This window comes from Poecilia reticulata, chromosome 6 (assembly GCF_904066995.2).
Source record: "Poecilia reticulata chromosome 6, P_reticulata-male-v2, whole genome shotgun sequence".
NCBI lineage: Eukaryota > Metazoa > Chordata > Actinopteri > Cyprinodontiformes > Poeciliidae > Poecilia > Poecilia reticulata.
The window spans coordinates 18,054,723-18,076,432 of record NC_088835.1 but is presented as its reverse complement, the minus strand read 5'-3'; the positions used below and the strand labels follow the sequence as shown (position 1 = coordinate 18,076,432).

At 38.8% G+C, this 21,710-nt stretch overlaps 1 protein-coding gene across 3 annotated transcripts in view; it reads right to left on the bottom strand.

Annotated features, from left to right (window-relative positions):
* Positions 1–21,710, bottom strand: part of furinb (furin (paired basic amino acid cleaving enzyme) b) — a 123,555-nt gene that overhangs the window by 12,482 nt on the left and 89,363 nt on the right. For all 3 annotated transcript variants that reach the window (XM_008411496.3, XM_008411497.3, XM_081608062.1), the window contains 4 exons: positions 15,151–15,323; positions 7,890–8,102; positions 4,923–5,023; positions 2,155–2,258 (listed from right to left, as the gene is read on the bottom strand). In XM_008411496.3, the coding sequence (XP_008409718.2) occupies positions 2,155–2,258; positions 4,923–5,023; positions 7,890–8,102; positions 15,151–15,323 (591 nt within the window). The remainder of the gene's footprint in view (positions 1–2,154; positions 2,259–4,922; positions 5,024–7,889; positions 8,103–15,150; positions 15,324–21,710) is intronic.

Here is a 21,710-nt window from a genome sequence, read left to right as displayed (position 1 = left end):
TAGCAGCCAGGCGTTGTTAATTAAAATACTTGATTATTGACCACCGGTAGGTACGATCTTATCTATAAAAGCAGGATCATTTGCATTTTGCTGGTCTGGTGGGTGAGGGCAAATACAATCTCAAGGCAGAAAAACGTCAGCAGTATGCAAAGAGAATTGCTGCTGCTGAATGATTCTTGTTGCAATGGCCTTTGGACACTCAAGATCAAAGTTGGGACATAATCTACGCCAAATAGAGCACATCAGCACAAACACTTCAGAGGGTTTGTAACAGAGGGGGCTGATCTGAAATGGGGACCTCAGTCCTGTTGGGGCAAGATGTTAAAGGAGCTCTACACTCTGAAGATGGTGCTACAAGTGACAAAATTACAGGATGTTTTTAGCATTCCACAAGAGGCTTTTTCATTCACATTTTATCTTTGTTTAATACAATATTATATGGGTTGCATGTGTTTTGCAACTAATATAATTTAATTTGCTTGTGGCCAAATGACTTTATTTATATCTTGCAAATTAATTCATGCTACATTTTGTCATGTCAGTCTAAATAAAAAGAAGTGTAACCAAACTATCTTTAGATGTAAGCTAATTAGTGAACAGTTAGCGGTTAAACTTTATTTATTAAGATGTATTCAATACATGAAAATGTGTTCTGATGAGGGTGGTTTGTCAGATTAAAAGTTATTTTTGAAAATAACCTTTTATGTTTAAAAGTATTGAACATGCTTTTCTTCAAGTTCACATTGCTGTGTTAAATTTTTTATTGGTCTTATGTAATGTACTCTTAAGTGTTGTGTTTTCATTAGCTGCAAGTGGGAAAACAAACTAACAGAAATAAAGGCGCGAAAACATCAGTTTATGTTTTTCCTTAGTGAATTTAAGTTGTGAAATAAATGAACAGACAACATGAAGACAGGTCATGATGTTCAGGCATAAAGTTGTCAGGAACTTTAAAGCAAGGTTAAGTTGTAGTACACTGTCACAAGGATCCCAATCTAATATGTCATCCTAAAAATAAGTGCTTGGCACATCCAATTAAACTGAATGGCAGAGCAAGAAGAGCGTTGATTAGAGAAGCAACCAAGAGGCATACGGTGACCCTGGAGGAGCTGGAGAGATCCACAGCTCAGGTGGAAGAATCAAATGACAAGACTTGGATGCCGATTCTACAAGTCCAAGTTTTATGGAAGAGTGGTAAGTGGTTAGTCAAAGAAAGACCTAGAAAAGTCTCATTTGCATTTTCCCACAAGCACATTGAAGTAGATATGACTACAATGGAACGTTTTCACTTATATTCCATAGGGCTATCTGTGCTGAAAAACTATAATCACTATCAGATGATCATCAACATGTTCCCCCCACCCTGATGATCTTAGGGGGGTTTTCTACATGTGAAGCAAGTGAGTAAGTAAAATCTATGCATCACCTTTCAAGATATAAAAACCACTAAGTGTGACACAACAACCTAAGACCCAGAAAAAAATTATTTGAAATAACCCTGAAAACACAGCAAGAGCTACAATGGAATAAATAACTAGATTAAAACATATTGTGTTGAAATGACTCACTGCAAGTCCAGACCTAAATTTAATTCAGAATCTTTGGCAACACTTTTCTTTGTTAAAACATATTATATTATTAAAGTCCATTGTAGTGATTAAAAAATTCAAAACCAAACTGAAGGAGGATAAATACATTTTAAGAGCATTTTAAAACTTTAGACTAGAGGGAATGTTTATATGCTACAGGAAGCAAGCATACATTTTATAGATGTGTTTTATAGGCACCTTGTGTTTCCCAGGGACACTGTAGCATGCGAGGATTTGCAGATTGAAATGAAAAATCTGTGATTTTTAGAACCCTGGCTCTACCTCCGGAGCCACAGCTGCTAGTGGTTTGTGAAATATTGGGGGAAAAAAAAAACATCTGCAATTTAATCTCAGATGGGCTATAATGACTGTAATGCTTTGGCTCTGCAGAGAGGGAGAGATTGTTATTGCCAAACAAGTAATAACATTTTTGGGAGAGTTAATAGATTTTTCTTTGAACAAAAATGACATATATACACATGCAGCAGAGAGGGATAAACATAATCCCCAATTATAAGATATCATCTGTGCTTTATTTGGACGACTGAAAATAATCAGTACATACCAATGCGTCCCACTCCATTTGTCTTCCAGTCTCCGGCGATAAGGTGCCCGGGTAACGACGTCCTCACCACCAGGTGCTGCATGTCCCTCCAGGTCAGGTTCATGCTGAAACACCAAAAGCACGAGAGCAATTTAACCGCATTGACTTTCTGTCATGTAACAGATGAAGGTAATAATTTCGACATTATGCGCGTCATGAGTAAAGTCGGGTTTTGCTGACCTCAACAGCACAATAATGTAGCAGAGGAAATGTGAGGAGCTGAGGGACATGGAAAAGGTCAGGGGACGGCAGACACGACTGAAATGTAATCAATCCCGGCATATGCAGCGAGGACAAATGGGCATCTTTGAAAATAACACCCTGAGACACGAAGGAGACTGGGAGGTTTATTCCAAAGCATCATAACTAAGCAGCTACAGCGTTTTTCTAAACTAACTAAACACGCCTTGAACTTTTTCACATTTCACCATATAATAACCACATGTTTCATTGTATTTTACAGGGATTTTCTGTGACATGTCAACACCGAGTAGAGCATAATTGTGAAGTGGAAAAAAAAATATTGGTTTAGTTCTTTGAACTGAAAACCCTGCACGCTTTCATTTTTACTTCCTAATTACGGCACTACCTTGAGTTGGTCTGTCACATACAGTCCCATTAAATTACGTTAACAGTGTGAGGAACATAAAAATGTGAAAAGGTTCGAGGGGCAATGATATCACAGCACTCTAACTGATACCATAAAATATCAGAGTTAAAATGGTACTGCGTAACGTATTATGCTGAGAGGTCAAAGAACATGATAAACAGTAGCTGTAAAACCAAGGAGAACGGCGTTCATCCTTTCTCCAGAAGCAAGTTTCAAATGAGGTTTGGGACTGAGGGCCAAGGTCACCTTCCACAAAGTACCGGCTTTCATAAAAGCAAGACTTTTTTTCCCCTCTCATTTAGATATAATAAAGAGACATTCATTAGAACAGCCTCACAAGAACCAATGAAGAAAAACTCTCCAGCAGGTTGGAATAACAAAACGATGAATCACAGCGCTTACTAAGCTCAGAACCACAGATGACTGAAATAGAAGCAGAACTTTACCGTGGCGCATCTCCTCCTCCCTCCATCCACATCAGCATCCTTCCCTCACATCCTCTCATGAGTTATTAATGTACAAGATCCCCGTAGATCCACTCAATGTGACATCAACCAAGAGCAGGGAGAGGGACGATAATAAAATTATAAAACAAGAGAAAGCCAAAAAACGTTCCGCCCATTGAACGATTCCATCTGCAGCAGTTCCAGTGTGGGCCCAGTCTGATAAAGCAGCCACGCTGTTATTACTGCAGCCTGTCAGGAAAGTGGTGCCTGCTGGGATGCATCAAATACTGCCTGATGACTGATAGTCAACGTGGTGAAAACCCAAGTTCTGTCAGTTACTGGCCATTTCTCACGATATATCACAGCTGACAGCGCCGAGATAAGCCAGGGAGGCTGAGGAGGCTTACCTGTGCTGTAACGCTGCGCCGGATTGGATTTGACACCTGTCATCGCTAACGCAGACATGAGGGGAATTATGCAAAGTGGAGAGCAGCTGAGTGATAAGACAGACTCAAGACACGCAAGATACAAGTGCAGATAATGCGGATGACGGAGAACACGTTAGATGGCTCAGAGAAGCTCGGGACACCTGCAGTCCTGCGTGAGCGATAATGAGAGAGATTCCCGGGGATTTGACTCTTCACGAGCAGCCCTACAGGTATTTGAAAGTCGGTGTGGGCTGCAGCTGCTGATTTATCTCACTAATTAAGTGATTATCAAAAGCTTAATTTGCTGTGGAAAGAATTTCTGCTGGGAGTCAGTCCAGCGTTGACTCCCGGAGGTGTCTGTGAAGTCGCAGCTGTGAGCGCATGCCTCCCGTGGAGACAGGGTGGAGAATGGAGGTAAACCAACAATATTCCTGCACTTTAAAAGTCGAGCACGCTCAAAGATGCTTCACAGTACTGGCTTGACATTGTTTCCGTTTTCATCAGTCTGATTCTTCTGAAAATTTCTTAAAAGTTTCTTTAAATTGTGTATGTTAGCACTCAGTTATACACTCAGATCACTGTAGGGAAAACTCAGATGAAGATGATGTCATGGCTTCGAGATAGTGACTTGATTGTGATTAATCGGAGGCACACCTGTGAATGTAATTTAAGGTATTGAGGGGGGGAGGATGGTGACCTTCACGAGTGGTTCATCCTTGAACCACTTCAAGGATGAATGCAGTGGTTACACATAAACATAAATATCTTGGTGGATGTTCAGCCATCATGTTGGTCAGGTTGATCAGTTCTGTGTCACAGAGATGAGAGAGTTTTGGGGGAATATATGCATGTGTCAACCCCCAGAACAATTGCAAAAGGCCTTTTGAAGATGTTTAAAACACGTTAATTGTTACAAAAAGTCTTGTTTCTCCTTATTTTGCAATAAGACAATTTGACCCTGTATGTACAATTTTAAGCCTGCATGGTCTAAAGAAATAAAAGTTGTGCCACAACTTCTTATTTTAAAAAATCTAAGTTTAATGCTGTATATATTAATTCCCCACTCTAAAGAGACCAGTTGAAATACATTATTAAAACCTTAAAGTTAAAATGCCATTTATGTCCCTGATGACTGCATGCAGACATCTGACAGATACTGTATGTTAAATTTAAAACAAAAAAAATATATAGATGGAGAAGCAGGCCGTGGCACTGCCATAAAAGTCATCTGTCATTCCAACTCACTTTGCCTCCAGAGCCAGAGCGATGATCCCAGCAGCTAGTGGAGCCGAGGCAGACGTCCCCGTGTGAGAGTCGGTGCATTTCTGCCTCAGGTCTGTGGTCACCTTAGAGAGAATAAGAACAGAGGGAAGTGCACATAAATACAGAAGGAGAGAGACAGAGCTAATGTGACACTTCACCATGAATTCACGGCGCGGAAAGCTGAGTGTTAGACAGAGGAGGGACAGAGATAATATGAGTTTTCCCTGCAGCTATCTAAGATGGAAGAAGAATGAGAGGGGGGAGGAGAGAGTGAGTCGGTAGGTTCAGTCTCAGGTTGGTGGACGCCTGCCAAGGGGTCACAGGCGGGACAGCGAATGTCAGCCAAGTCGGCCCCAGCCAGGTCTGTTGCTGGTGAGACGAAGGGTCTTAGTGCTCCACGCACGCTTCTGATCTTCCTGTCTGTCAGTACCAGGAAGCTAATGATGCCTGTCTGGGTCACAATGAGGACACACTGGTAATGACAAAGAGGCCGGAAGCAAAGACCGGCAGTGAAGGTTAGAGATGGAGGATCTGCTTGCAACTTTTGGCCTGACAGCTTGTGCCACTAATGACCATTATCAGCTGAAGACGTCTCCGTGTCAGAGGTGTAAACAAAACCGGTCAGGCATCTGAACAGGACAACTGTTCCACTTGGAGCTGGACCAAACATAGATAATCTGATAACTGAAAAAAATGTTTTCTCATTAAATGTATTTATTTAGTACATGGTGAAGCATTTTTTTTTATAAGACTTGGCAGAGGTTTTCTTTTATTATTATTATTATTTTTGTTTTATGATAGTAGAAAGTGGTTAGAAGGGACATAGGGGATAAATAAAACTTGTTTTTGTGCAATTAAAAAATATAAATCACGTAGCTGTAAAAGCTGACATGATAAACAAAATTTAACTCATAAAACGAGGACAAAAAAAATATTAGTCATGTGGCCAAACATTTTAGCAGTCTGCAGTCAAGTTTTTCTAGCATGGGTGGCCTGTATTTATCAACTCTGTTTAGCTGCAGTGACTCTTCTAAACATAAAAGGATTCTCACAGAATGACGCTGCCACTACCATGTCTCATGTTTGGGGGATGGTGTGCTCAGAGTAACAGTTTTAGTTTTCTGCAACACAAGTCGCAAGTGTGTAGCCTGTAGGCAAAACAAACAAACTCAAACAAAAAAATCAGCTGTAGTTTCTTCTGGCCAGAGCATCTTCTCCTTCATGGATTTCACATATGAGAATGATATGTAAAAAAAAAACTTGTACCACATAAAAAATGCATGTGGTACGCACAAGTTTTCACTTGCAATTTTGATGATAAACTGAAGAGTCCTATGAAACGCTTAAAGAATGGGACATTTTTTTATAACCTAGCGAAGCATTAAGTTAATCCACAACTTCATCCCTACACTGCTGTGTCTTGGTTTTATTATGCTGTTTGCTCACTAATGATCTCAACCAAGGCCTTCATACAACATCCGTATTTATGTTGAGATTAAATTAAACACAGGTAGACTTAAATTACTAATCTCCATGAGGCATTTGGATTTTATTTACTGATATTTGAGTAATGTAAAGAATAAACACAGACTTCTCAGATTCTTTTATGAAAACTGTTTTGGGAACCACATAAATCGCCCTTCCACTTCACATCGTGCAAATACTTGGTGGTGGTCGGCAAGGTGCCATTTTCATATGATACTGGCATTTACAACTGATTTTGATGCAACAAACAAGCCTGAAGTAAAATTGTGAAGATTGAGAGTTTTTTTTGTGTGACCGGTTTATCATAAAAAAAAAACTGTACAGCAGAAACAGCCTCAGTTTCAGGGTCTGTATATTGACTAAATATTTTCAGCCTCTACAGGCACACGTGGCCATAAAAGCTCTGTGATTCTGACTAATTTAATTATGCAAACAAAAGCCAGGGGACTTTCTTAAAATAACATCATTACGATGATTATGATTAAGCTTTTTTTTTTTTTAACACAATGTCGTTAAGATTTTTTTTAAGCATCTATGTGGTAATTTGGGGTGTCGTGGTTGTGCAATAATCATCACACTTAATAGCAAAAGCGTTTCTCTTTGTTCAGCTTTGCCCGAGCATGTGTCAGTGCCCTCTATGTTGTTCAGCTTTCAACCCCGATCCCAAGGCATGAGTGTTAAGGCTAATTGGACAACCTAAACTGCCTTACAGTGTGAGAGAGGGTGCATGGTTCTGTCCTTGTGTCTTTGTGAGAGAGGAAACAATCAGTGATTTTCTGACGTACTAGAAGAAGGTGTAATTAAATTTTTTTCCCCTTTTCTTATGAAATAACAGGTCACTAAATCCCAACCCCAAATGATCCAAAGGTCATGCTGGTATTGCCGTGAGAGCCCCCATTGCTACTGAGGCAATCACACCTATGTGTCACTGGGATTGTAAATACCAGTGTTAGACAAAGAGACGTGGCATGAAATAACTTTCAGAACAAACACCAGCAGCCTCACAGTTGCAAAAATCAAGTCAGTGCTGCTTCACCTCTAGAAAACAAGTTTAATTTCACCTGTTTTGATGAAGTACATTTGTTTGCCTGCAGCGGCCCTTTGGTGTATTTTGGATAAAAAAAAAAAGGGGAAGATTCATAGCTGTTTCATGTTATTCTGATCCCTGGAGGCAAGCCTTTCATCAGCTGAAAAGCAGCTTGAAAGAAGCGTGTGACATTTTCAGGGTTTGTCCGCTCTCCTTGTTGGATGTTGCGCATCAGACGCTCTGATTTCTGACAGCTTGATGCTTATTTACAACATGACAGACAAAAGCTTAATGTGAAAATACGCTTCAAAAAACTTCAATTTATGATGCGTCTGTGTCAGTGTTTGGTGAGCAGACAGTTTTTTTATTTTTTAGACTGGCAACACAACAGGTAATGCGTAGACAATTTTAAGGAGCAGAGGTGTGCTTGCACTCACTATCTGTTTCTCCCCTGGATTCCCAGAGCTAAAGGTCGTAGCCAGGGTGGAGGAGCAGGGTTCACTGTACCACGGCACGTTGCCTGACTCTGTGGTGCTGCTGATGGACAGCGTGTAAATGCTGTTGGTGTAGCCGTCACAGTTGCAGCTGTCCTGTTCGCGGCCACCATTGCCTGAAGCCCAGACGAAGATGGAGCCCAGTCCACCGCGTCCCTGCGGCAGAAAAACACAAAAGAAAACCTTAATATAGATGAAACCCAGCAAACAGAAAGAAACTAACAAGGGCTCGCTGAGGTGTGGAAAGCTGCCTTTGACAAAGACGTTTGTCTGTCTAAACGGCGTATCTGAGCTTTCTTTAAACGCTGGAGGTGCAGATCCATGTTAAAAATTTCAGATAGCAAACATGGCGATTGTAATTGCGACACGAGCTCAAGCTGATTGTGATTGCGAATGCATGACAGCATAATTTCTACCGAAGCATTGTGCAGTTTTAAGATACACATACAGTAAAGCCCAAGTTCCTCTGGCAGATTTCAAAATAATCAGTGAAAATCATGAAAATTACATAAATGAAACAATTATATATATATATATATATATATATTAATCAGCCTGCTTGTTTCCACTGGTATTTCTTTGTTGATGAGCTCAAATTATTGGAGGTTGGAAGACCTGCTTATCATCACCCTAATGTTTAACCCTCTGCACAGATTCTCCGTCAGATTCAAGTTTGGATTCTGCCTAGGACGCTTCAAAAGGACACAAAGAAATATGTTAGTAAAACCAAGTGATTACGTAAAACCTAAATATGCCAGTGGAATGAATATTTTTGTGCTTTTCCATATCTATAGTTTTCATCAGCAGACTCGGAGACGGTAATGATGTATCAAAAAGAAATTTGACTTTCAAGCATTTTTTGAACAAAGACCATTACTTATCTTTCTTAGCAATCTTAGCAATACCACGATTAAATGGGTTTATTTGTTCCAAGACATGCACCACCTTGCTCCACCTTGCTTTATGCACTTGTCTCCATGGGATTAATTTAAGATTTGTGACATGGTTGATTTACTTATTATGAAACACAAATGACATTGAACTGCAGACAGTTGTGTGTCTCTATTTTATTCACTTCGTCTCCAGTTGGTTTTCCTTGCTTACCTCGAAGGCAGAAGTCTGCCTGCTCACCTCTTTCACTGCTGACCTTTTGCACCTCAAAATATTGCTGATTGTTACCGGAGACCAGTTGTTGCTGGGTGTCCCTGAGGCACGAATGGAGACGAAAACATTGCATATCGGGGCACCAGATGTCAGGGCTGCACAACTCGGAAACAGCCTTAGGGCTGGAGAGTGACCCCAGTGTCCCTTTGCTGAAGTTAATGCTCATTTTCCAAAAGATTTTGATTAGTTCAATAATATTTGCTGTCAGATTTGATTCTAAATATATATCAGGCTAAATAGTACAGTTTCTACCTGTGTGGCTACAAAATTATATATAAAAAAAACTTTGTCTTTTATTATGTGTTTCATCCTTTTCTAAAAAAAAAAATTTATTCAATAATGCAACTATACTGAATCTTTTATTGTGTGAAAACAGGAATGCAGGTAGACAAATATTCACAAGAATGACCTGTAACTAAAAAAAGCATCTCTTTTTTATTTGTCTGAGTTGACAAACAAAAATAGCACACAAATAGGAGGTGGACTACTTTCACTTTTACCAAATAAAAATATAAAGAGTTAGCTCTTCATGTGTTTTCAGCCACCTATGTTCTAGTACAATTAAATAAAATCCAGCATATCTTATTTACTGATCAAAAATTGAGGGTGGTAGCCAAGAATCCCATCCTAACTCGAGAGAAAATGCACAGATTCACAACTCAGGTGGGAAAATCTGTTGACAGGACAACCACCAGACATTAACTCAGGTAACATGGCCTTCATGGAAGACTTGCAAGATGCGTACTGTTGTTGAGAAAGAAAGCCGGAGCTACAACTGGTTTAGATGAAACCGATCTGTTAGAATGGCCTAAGCAAAGTGGGCACCTAAACTTATCTGAGAGACTGTGGCAGGGCTTGAAAATGTATCCTGTAGGCACTCTCTATTCGATATGCCTGAACTTGAATGGGCAAATATTTCATTCCCTTTATGTGCAAAGCTGGATGAAGCAAACTATTAAAGACTTTCAGGTGTAATGGCACTGAAAGTAGTAGGATAGGATTTCTGAATATGACATGCCCTTCAGAATTTCATTGTCAAGAAATTAGAAAACGTCTACTTTATATAGAATAATGTGGAGGTTTGAATTTGTCTGTGAAATGATATCTCATTAAAATACACAGAGGCTTGAGGTTTTAATGTAACAAAATGCAAAAAGTTCAAGGAATACGACTACTTATGCAAGGCAGAGTAATACTATCTCCAGGAGCGATCATAATCAACAACCAAAAAAAAAAAAAAAACAGAAAAAAAAAGGATTCACACTAAGCAGGGAGAAAAAATGCAGTTGTCAGTGGGTACGCTTGTCTAGTTACCAAAGATTTACTTCCTTATCAGTGCTGCTATGATGCTGTTTTCTCTGGCACATTTAATCAGTGAAATGTTAAGCTCATAAGTCTACAAAGGGACCTTAATTGGACCCGAAGACAGATTTTAAATGAGCTGGTACAAGCTTTTTTTTTTTTTTTTTTTTTTATATAAGGATGATCCATTTAATTTTCTTAATTGATTCCTACACCCCCCCATCTCACAAATGATCTCTCTTTAGAAGATGGGATGGATGAGCTTTTGCTGAGTGTTGGATGCAGCCTCCAACGAACGGGATGGTCACACCAGACTGTACAAACACTCCTAAACCGTCCAGCTCAATTTATGACCCGGCGCCGCCTTTTGCTGCGGTTTACAGATACCCAGACGGGAACACTTTAGCGCCAGCCGTTATCTCGCTGCCAGGAGAACACACACTGAACCAGAGGGCTCCTGTTGTTTTCCTGTCAGGTAATTTATCTCCACTAACACGCCATAATATGTGGAGCCGCACACATTTGGGGATGTGAACTATGAGTCATGCGTCGCCACGGAAAATTTGCAGTTTCTTTCATTTGCATGACAATTATCGGTGCCTTTGAATCTCACTCCTTCATCAGCTTTGTTTCTGTTTTCTCCCATCTCATCTTTCTCATTTAGCTGATTTGCTAATGGTCTTTGATGTTGTGAGCTTGACACATGAGGAATGATGACATTAGACTTGGGTAATAGACTCAAACTCTTTCGTATCTAATTCTGCTGGAGCCTATGAAGTCGATGAGAAATGAACAAATTCCCCTTGAGTTTGTCCGCCATATTTCGTATGTAAAATAAAAATTACCTTAATATTTCTGAAAATAAAACTTTATGACAACTCTCTTGCTAAGGAGAGAGTTTCTATATGTCTGGATTTAATTAATAAAGTGTCTTTCAATGGTATTCATTTCCTCTGAACTTTTCCTCATTTTGTAATGTGTAACATACCAATACACCAATGTAATAGACCATAGCAAAGTGCTACATCATTTTGTCATTTTGAAGACAAGGGGAAATTGCACAGAAGTTTTGGAACAATTTTTGCAAGTCTTAAAAGTGCGGCATGCACTATTCCAGTAGTAAAAAAAGGTGGTGTCTTCACGTAAATGTTTATCTCCAGGGTCAAGGAAACTGTTCCGAGTCAATTGAAAGACTGATGGAACTAAATGTAGGGCAATAATTTAGACTGGAGTGGGGTTCCAATAATGAACTAGGTTTAATCAAAGCGTATCAGGTGATAGGATAGCCTAGTCAAATTCCAAACCTCAATCCTACAGAAATGGCACAAACATGACAAACCAAATGACCTTAAAAACATTATACCTACAACTACTTTTCTTCGGCAGATAACCTAAGTTACCGATATATGTTGCAAAAAAGAATCAACAGAAAAGTTACTCTGAAGATGTGCACAGATAGTAGAGACAAACCCCAAAAGACTGGAACCTGGAATTGCAACAAAACTGCAACTTCGATGAATTCAAAGGGTTCCCACACCTTTCAGATTTTTATTTGTAAAAATCCCTACTTTCGTTTCCTTTCCCTGCCTTTATCTGTTGTTTTGTGTGGGTCCATCATAAAAAAAAGAATCAGAATACAATACAATACGGCTGCAATGTGTAAAAATGTGAAAAATTCAAGGGGATTAAAACTCTTGCAAGGCTCTACATATGTGCAACATAAACTGTTAGCTTTGGTGCTGTGGTGAACTGTTTTAAATAATGTTATTTTTCTTCTACTTCAACAACTGAAATCATATTTGCTGCTTACAACAACTATTTATGCAAACAAATACTCAACAACCTCTAAGCACTCACCTTAATAATTAATCTCTGCAGAGAGCAAATTCAGAAGGAAACAGCTTGAACTACAGATTAATAATTGAGTTTTACACAAGACTGTTGTTGGTGTGAACAAATAGATCTTATTTTTACACCATGAGGTATATAAAAAAGCGACCCAATGTGAGCAATGACATTTGTCTGTTTGACCATGTTTGTTATGAAAGAGAGCACATGCGTTGCCAAGACAAGACAGGTGAGAAACCCTGTTAAAAATGAATAACAACAGAATGCAGTGATCTGTAAACGAATCAGGTTCCTGAAATATGATGAAACATCTGTGGAGGTTTCAACTGCAGAAGCTTATTTATAATAATTAAAATTTTATGTGTGAATTCATCCTGAGCCTCCCAGACCATGTTTACTGCTGTGTTGCATCACCTCCCGTTTTAACAGCCCCGCACTATGTCTTTGGAAACTAAGAAGATCAATTGATGTATGTCGCCTCCCTCTGCTGTTCGCTGCTATCCTCGCTTCCCAACTGTGAGTAATTTTGTATTTCACTATGCAAATGGAGCTGCTTAAAGGGGTGTTAGGCACTGATTCTTGGATGTGCTTGCCCTGTATGACGGCTCCCTCCCTTCGGCTCGTCTTTAGTCGAGCTGAAGGGACTCAACTAAAGACTAAAGACTGGACTGCAGTGTTGGCCCTAAAGTTCAAGCCAGGATGCCAGCTAACCATCTTACCTGCTGTTCATGCACAGCCAAGCTTGTCAATCAGGGGTTGCGGTGATTAATGTGAGCGGCTTGCTGACTTAACTGTATCTTGTGTTCATAACTTCTCTTTTCTTTGTTGTGTAGGATTAGGGCCTTATGATACAACTATTCCCCATGTAAGACTTAATTACCTCTTGCTTTCAATTTGTTTAAGTAGTCTAGAGAAGTGGCAGACATTATTGTTCTTGGAAGCAGGGGACGCAATTATAACAAGATCTACACTTTCTACCCCTCGCTGTTACTTTGTTGTTCTCTATAAAGGCCAGAAGTTGAAGGGTGATAACTGCTCCTTTATGTGGATTTGGAAAGATGAATATATATTTTTTCTTTTTTACCTCAAGTTATGTCGCTTTTTAGCTCTACTTACTTGATGAGTCAAGTAATCTTTCATGGTACTTTATTTTTTGTTGTAATGTAGCCATTTGGATATCTAATCCACAACAGATTTCTCCACTATAAAGTTTCATATTTTTACAAACACAAATTTCTAGAGGCCATTGGTGTGTGTATATATATATATATATATACACACACACAAAGGCTTAAAATTAACTCTGTAGGGATCAAGCTGGACAGGTGGCTAGATGGAGGAGCTGTCAGGAATATCGACAGACAAATCAATCAATCAATCAATCAATCAATCAATCAATCAATCAATCAATCAATCAATCAATCAATCAATCAATCAATCAATCAATCTCATTTCAGCAACGAGGCAGTTCAAAGTGCTTTACAACATAAAAACAGATGACGTCTAAAAATTTGGTACCTGTTTTCTTTCTAAATAAACACTTGTCACCATCTGGTTTCTATCATCCCTGCAATTAATATTTACATATATAAAATACAGGTTTTACATGGACACAGCAGGTTGTTTGGTTGGTTACTGAAGAAAAACAACAACAACAACAACAAAAAACAGGCAGTTTTGCGTGAATAAATTCAAGATCTGGCAGACGTAGAAAACGCTGTCATTATGGCAACGAGGTGCATCGTTAATGCACAAAAGCACTTTGCAACCTATTTTTAGAACTGCAGACATTTCTCACGCACAGTCTGTAGTCTGGGACAGTTATTTTTCAGATCCAGCTTTCTTTTTTCATTCTTACTCAGTTCTAGTAAACAAATAAAATGAAAAACCACTTTTCCATTTTCTTTACGACAGCGCAGGATGCCTGTATGAGCACATAAACAATGTTTTTCTTTATGTTTTTTTATGATATGCCCTCTCATCCTGTTTTGGGGTTGTAATATGAAGTTTTTAAGCATTTCAGCTAATTTGCAGTCTGGAACATTCATATATCTGTTCTCTTATACCATACCATACCATACCATACCATACCATACCATACCATACCATACCATACCATACCATACCATACCAACTTTATTTATAAAGCACTTTAAAACAACCACAGCTGATACAAAGTGCTGTACATTAAAATTATAAGCCAAAAGGTTTCAGTGTGCAGCAGCTTTTGATTGCACATAAGACAGCTTTTCATTGAAACTCTTCTAAAATTGTTGATCGTAAGCAACATTATAGGATTCCTGTTTCCTCTTATGGTAGCGCTTCAAGCTACCTGTATGGATGCAGTACTTACAGGAATCCAACATTATAGAAATCCTATAATGTTGGATTCCTATAATGTTGGAATCCAACATTATAGGATTCCTGTTTCCTCTTATGGTAGAGCTTCAAGCTACCTGTATGGATGCAGTAATGATCAGTGTTCACTGACACAGTTTTTCAGAAGTGTTCGTTAGACAATGCAGTGATTTCATCTTCAGAATAGTGTCAGAATCTGATGCAATGTTGCGCAAGAGCCAGAACTCTGGACCCAATTAATTCTCTGAATCTTTTATTGGAGAATAGTTTATATTTCTTGCCATTTTATGTTTCAGATATTCATCTTCATTTAGTAAATGAAACTCTTCAAACATCTATCACTTAAAAATTCAATCTGTGATAACCTAATTAAGTTACTTACCCATTTGTCGCAGAACTTCAAATTTATCTTGAGATGTTTTAACATCTGCAGCTTCAGCTTTATGTAAACTTTGTAGCTGGAATTAAATCTGAAATGTTTTAGATTTGTATAAATTCGCCTTACAGTTTCACAAGTTATGTTCAAACCAACCTTGGTTATGCCTTGAAGGAAAGCCTCCATTGCCAGTTTGGCAGGGCCATCCAGTGACTTGCCATCATCCTCCGGGCCCCAGCTGGCACTGTAGATGTGGATGTGCTGAGGGTTAAGGCTTAGGGAATGAGCCTCCACCACATCTGTCACTTCCCCATCCAACATACGAACTCCTGTGGAAAAAAAAAAGAAAGACTGAAAATGTCCTGCAGGTAAGGTGAAGTTTCTTAACATAGTTAAAAAAACTTCTACATAGTTAAGAAAAGGCACAAATCAAGTCTTATGCCAAGACATCCATGCAAAACCCTAAGGGATACTTTGACTAAGGATATTCTTCAGATGTCCCATCTTTTGGTTTCCAAAGTTGAGTGATATTACTTCATGGTCAGAGCTGGACATTTTTATTGGTGCATTTATTTCTTGGAGACTGGATAATTTCACCTGCCTTATAAAAACAGCCTTGGACAATTAGCAGGTTGCTCAAAATGCTGCTGTGATGTTTCTGACAAAGTCACCTATGCTTTCTCACGTCACATTGCTTTCTTTCCTGCTCTACTGGCTATACGTGCATTTCAGAGTACAGTATCACAAGATCTTGGTGCTTCCTTATAAATTTCTAATTTGACAAGCATTGGCATGCATCTCAGAAGCCTTACATCAGTGTGCAGCTAACATGTCACTGAGATATTTGTGATCAGGGTCTGCTGGTTACGTTACGGACAAGGCCGAGAACTAAAAGTGACATATAGCCCTTGCAGCAATAGTCCAAGGAGTTAAGTCCTGTTGAGTTTGAGAACTTTAGACCGTTTAGTTTTTCCAAAATTCTGCAAAAGTACACTATATTTCAAAATTGCTGAGCTTTTTATTATTTACTGATGTTCTATAGAATTTCAGGATATCTTTGCAGCTCATTCTGGCCGTAATAAAGCAAGAGAGAGCAAAACATTCAGCAGATATCAGCAAGGTTACAACTTGCTTTGTTACATCCTCTTGATTTTTCAACATTTGTCATAAAACTTGCCAGGAAGTTGAAAATCTCAGAACCAAGATAAACAGCAACATTCTCCAAGAAAAAGATGCAGAACGTGCTGCCCCAGCATTGTTATGTATCCTAGCCGTGCTAATTGTTAACAAAAGATGGCTGAAAATGTCAACTCCATAATATTTTATTTATTTTGAGACATTAGTCAAACCTTGTTTTACAATAGCTACTTTCTCATAAATACAGTATGACTTTTCTTGTGCTTTGAAAACAAATAATTCATGAATGCTCATTGCAGGAAAGCTAAAATTAATATTTCAATGGTGTTCATATTTTTGTATATTCAAATTTTTAAAGAGGAATCTGAACTGTCTAAACACAGCCAGTGTAGGCTTTTCAAAAGTTTTAAATTGGACACAAAATTCTGGTCGCTGCATCTCTACCAACAACAGGAAACAAAAGAATCAAACCGCTGTGGTTTTAATGATTTACTGCACAAGGCCTTCTGCTCTGAGAAATACCAACAGAATTTTATCCTCAAACAACAATCCAGCTGTTAAACCAAGGACAGCTGTTTCGTCCTACTTAAAAAGAAGACACAGCGATACAGGAAGGATAAGCAGACAAATCTGACACACCGCTGACAAAAGAACCACATACAGAGAAACAAGCCGAATCTCCAACGGACCAACATGTCCACAGGGTAGCACTAAATGTCACTTTTCATCATACCTGAACACGTTCTGTGCCTTTGAAGTTCACAGCCTTAGATCACTCCTCTGAACATTAACAGCTGTAGAAAGCCATGAAATGCACCACCCTAAAATAAGGTCCATTACTGGCTTGGGGCCCATGGACATCAGAGGCAACATTATGAGTGATGACGTTCACATTAGTGTTTTTAGATAAAGTATGCTGGCGGAGAGGCAGACAAGGCAGTTATTACTCCGCAGGGGTGTAATGCGAGTTTGAACGCTAAAGAGTATGTAAGAAACATAAATGGGTGACATAACGCGCATTGTTTGCTTTGTGATGATTATGCAAGAGCGTTACCACAGAAGTAATGATGATTACTGTCGTAACAATTCCCTTCAACATCCTGCAGCTTTACAACGCCGTCTCCAGGCGCTGCTGTGCACATTCTCTGCAGCTACACCGAGTCACAGTTAGCAGGTAAGGGTGCAGCGAATGTGTGTGCGCGTGTGTGTATGTGTGTGCAAATGCAAGGCAAATAAGGACGGAAGGAAGGAAGGAGATGCAGAGTAAGTCAAGTAGGGTCAACTGCACAGTTTCTGGCCCAAATCACTTATCATCATTATTTTTTAAGGGCACACACACACACACACACACACACACACGCACGCACGCACGCACGCACGCACGCACGCACGAACGCACGCACGCACGCACGCACGCACGCACGCACGCACGCACGCACCCTAGTACTTGGGCAAACTCAAATGCTTCTCTCACAGGTACACACCCAAACACACACCATAAGTGTCTGGGAGGAAATTGCGGTTGTTTATAAACAATTCACTGACCCTGTGACGTGAACAGATTCACTGAGGAGTAATTTATGAGATCAGGGCCAATCCGTGGTTCTGTCGGGAGATGAATGGTAATGAAGACAAAGAAGGGGAGTTATGAGTAACATCTGTGAGCGGGACTGCTCAGAGCCGCACGGGCTCCACTGAGTCTTGTTGGCTGCCATTTCGGCAGTGACAGATTGCTTCATGACAAAAGTTACTAAAAGCCTCCTTGGAATACTCCATCAAGTGTAAAAATGTTCAGGAAACAAAGCAAACAAAGATAAATGGTTAATTTGTGATTGACATATCATCTCTCTTAATACAGATTGTTCCATGCTGGCAGGTTTATTGCATTTTGAATAAGCGGCTGCGCCAAAAGTTTGAGCGGCTTCTCAGGCGGGTGATTTGCAGCCAGATGTCCCGCTGCATTGTAAATTCATTTTTCCTGGCATCAGCCACAATTTAAGACACACACTGATGTGTGAGGAACGCAGCTAAACTCTTTGAAAATTGAATTAACCTTTTATTTACTTACTAAAGAAAGCCATGACGTTTGATCCAAGGACTACAAATACAGAGTTGTTTTATTTATTTTTTTTTTGGTTGCCCGTAAAAGTTTAAGTTCACGAAAGTAACTTTATTTCAGACCAAGATAGTCTGAGTAAGTATAAAATGCAGTTTTCAAATTATGATTTTATTTTCTAGGGGATAAAAAGGCTAAGCTGGTTGTGCCCCTTTACCACAACAACTACCATCAAGCATTTACAATACCTGTCTTTAATATAACATCACTGGAGGAAATATTGGCCCTCTCTTGCAATTTTTTTTAAAATTCAGCCACACTAGAGGTCTTTGAGTAGGAACCTCTTGTTTAGGGTCACACCACAGCACCGTAATCAGATTTAGGTCCGACCTTTAATGAAGCCACTGTAAACCATCACTTTTTGAAGGAGTCTTGCTGGGGTGGCTTGGATCATTGTTCTGTTGCACGAAGAATGTGCAATGAAACTACCACCACCAAAATGTGCCATAATTATGATGTTCCTTTTCTGAAATGCCATGTCAGCTTTATGTCAAATGTGTGTGGCTATAAACTTTACACAAAAGAAAAAGTAATATTTTCTTGGAAATCACTGAGTTTGTATTGCCAATTCCACAATAAGCCTTTGTATTTTTTTTATTTATCTATTTTGCTCAGCAATGGTCTTGGAAGTCTCACGTGGGTGCTTGTGCTATTTTTTCTTGTTTCTTTCTTATTGTTGGACAGTGAACAATGATCTTAACTGAGACATGCCAGACTTCAGATGTTGGCATTGTTTGTTTGTTTGTTTTATTTTGGTACCTGGTGGATTGAATAACTGATGTGTTATTGGAATAATTTTAATAGCTCAGTCCTGAGAAGGCTCATCACAACCACATGTTTTCTCTTTTGTGCACCTTTCTCTGATATAAGAAAATAGTTTCTCATGTGGCAGTTTTGAGCTTAAAAAAATCCCCAAAAGCCTCAATTTGAGATGTGGGAGATTAATCTTAATCTTATTACCAATAACGTATAAAAAATATGTTTACATAAATGCAGTAAAAACAAACACCCCAAGTTTGGTGATCAACAAAAACCATCAGACAGACACTATGGCAGAAACTCATTAGGCTGAGAATCGTATTTGCAGCATCGGTGAAGTCATGATCTATTTAGTCAACAAACAACTGCTGCATCTCATGATTCGCTGGGCCTCTCAGTGGTAATGGTTTAAGCAATATTCATTGCATCCCACTGCCTTGCTCTGAGGTGCAGTCACACTTCAACTGCTGAAAAATACAATCACCCAGTCAGTACTCGGCTCCCCATGGCGCATAAAGTCACATTAAAGATACCAGCTATAAACGCTACCACTGTGTCATTAATAAAACCTGAAGAGAGGGAGCTAACTGTGAAACTGTGCTTATACCTAAAGTGTTAGACACCAACCAAGAAATCACTATCTCTGTGAATTAATGTAAGCCTTAGTGTGCATCTCATTTTTAATTAAATTATAGAAACCTCATTTAATGTAATAATACACTTGTTACTTATGTTGATTAAATACAGTACTCACCATGCTTATTGGCAACCAGGGTGAAGGTGTGTAAAGAGGCTTAAAATATATTGCACAGTTATTGCATTGGGATAATGTCACGCTGTAAAAATGTGAAGAAAATAATGCCAGTGCATTTATTCAATAAGGATAAATATATGCTTATACCAGAGCTATATTTAACGGCCGGTGTAAGCCTTAATATAGCAATTCCTAAAATTTGTTGTATAAATCCACCGGATTTATACTGAGTAAATATTTGGGAGGCATTCCAGGAAAAAAACGTTTCCTGTCCGACATTGTGAATGTAAAAGAGATTTTAAAGCTCACTCTGTCTTACTCGGTTAAATAAAGTAGTAATAATGTAAACATAAGAGGGTTGTTAAATGCAACTGAAACCTCAACTGGAACTAGTGCTGGGCAATAAAAAAATCCCGATAAGATTTTGAAAAACAGAACATTTCAAAAACAATCATAACGGCGGGTTGTAAAATTCAGTGAGACAGATGATAGGAAGGACCTGTTAGGCCGTATCAAGATGGGGAAGAGATTGCCGATAGCATGAACTTTATTTGTTTTCATTACTTTCTGGCCTGCTCAAGTTTGTTTATACTTGAACAGTACTGCAAATGTAAGTTTACAAATGTAAGACAAGAAAGTTTCAATGTTAATCCATAATATGCTGCAATTCTTCAGCTCATTCACTGTTTAGTTTAAGACAGTTTCTGAAAATAAAACAAATCAGTTTTGATTTGATGAATGATTTATTACTTATCCTAACTTGTTTTAGGTTTGTACTTAAGCTGATTGCTTCTAAGAAACTAGAAGTGCAACTTGAATCTTTACCATGATAATTAACAAAATTGGTAAATATATATAAAAAAGTATTGTGATCATGTTGTATCCATAATATGCAGTATTTCTATAATCTGGAGGAGGAAGACCTGTAAAGCAGCACAAGTGGTTTACAAACATGCTGGCCAGACTAACCCTCAGACTTCGTAGAGGTTGAGTAGCTCACCCTCTACGAAGCTAAAATTTCAACATTATTTTTGAATGATTTTGCTATTTTGTTGCAAATTGTGAGTAACTGGACAAGAATCCTGCTGTGACAAACCAGACTCAGTGCATGCAACTCAGAGATGGCATAGGAGGGGTTAGTCTACATAATGAAGTACTGTGAAGTAATTTATTCAAAGTACAACTATTTGTTTTTCTTCTTCTAAATTAAGAATTGTTCTTACAGGGCTTCACTTTTATTCTGAAGACAGCCGCAGAAAAGAAAAAACAAGCCTGAACAAAAACACCACTGGATACATGGATAATTTAGCAACAACAACAGAAGAATGTTATAGGACCAGGATGGACTGTGTTACACAGATTTTAGTTTCAGACATTAACTACATATTCACTGGTGACCAACAAAGCAACTGCTCTGTCTTTCTAGACTGCCAAGGACAATCATAAAGAAGCCAGCACTTCTTTTTAGCACACTTTGGAAAAACTTTGTATTTTTGTTAAATTTTGCAATGGAGATTCATAATTATCACAGTCTGCTATTTTTTTTTATGATAATGACCTCTGTTTCAACTCCAAAATTTTTTAATAAAAATATAAATTTGCAACAACAGAAAAGGTGACGTTCTTTCTGACTTTGACAGACATAAAACAGGTAAAGCCCACAAGGCCTGATTTAGAGAGAATTTTATCATCATGTATTTTATTTTCCTTATTCCTGCTCATCTTTTACTGTTTGCATATTTGTGTGTTTCCATTTGCCACCTACCTAGGTGTGGATTCACTGAAATTCCCCCATGGAGGGACAAAAGGAGGTTGGTTATTTGCTATTGCATCGATTCTTTTCTTATAAATAATAGATTTTTTTACAGTGACAAACACTGCAGGTGGGTTTGGAGTAAAACAAAGGATAAGTCATGCCCACCATTAAGCATGGTGAAGGATGGGAGATGT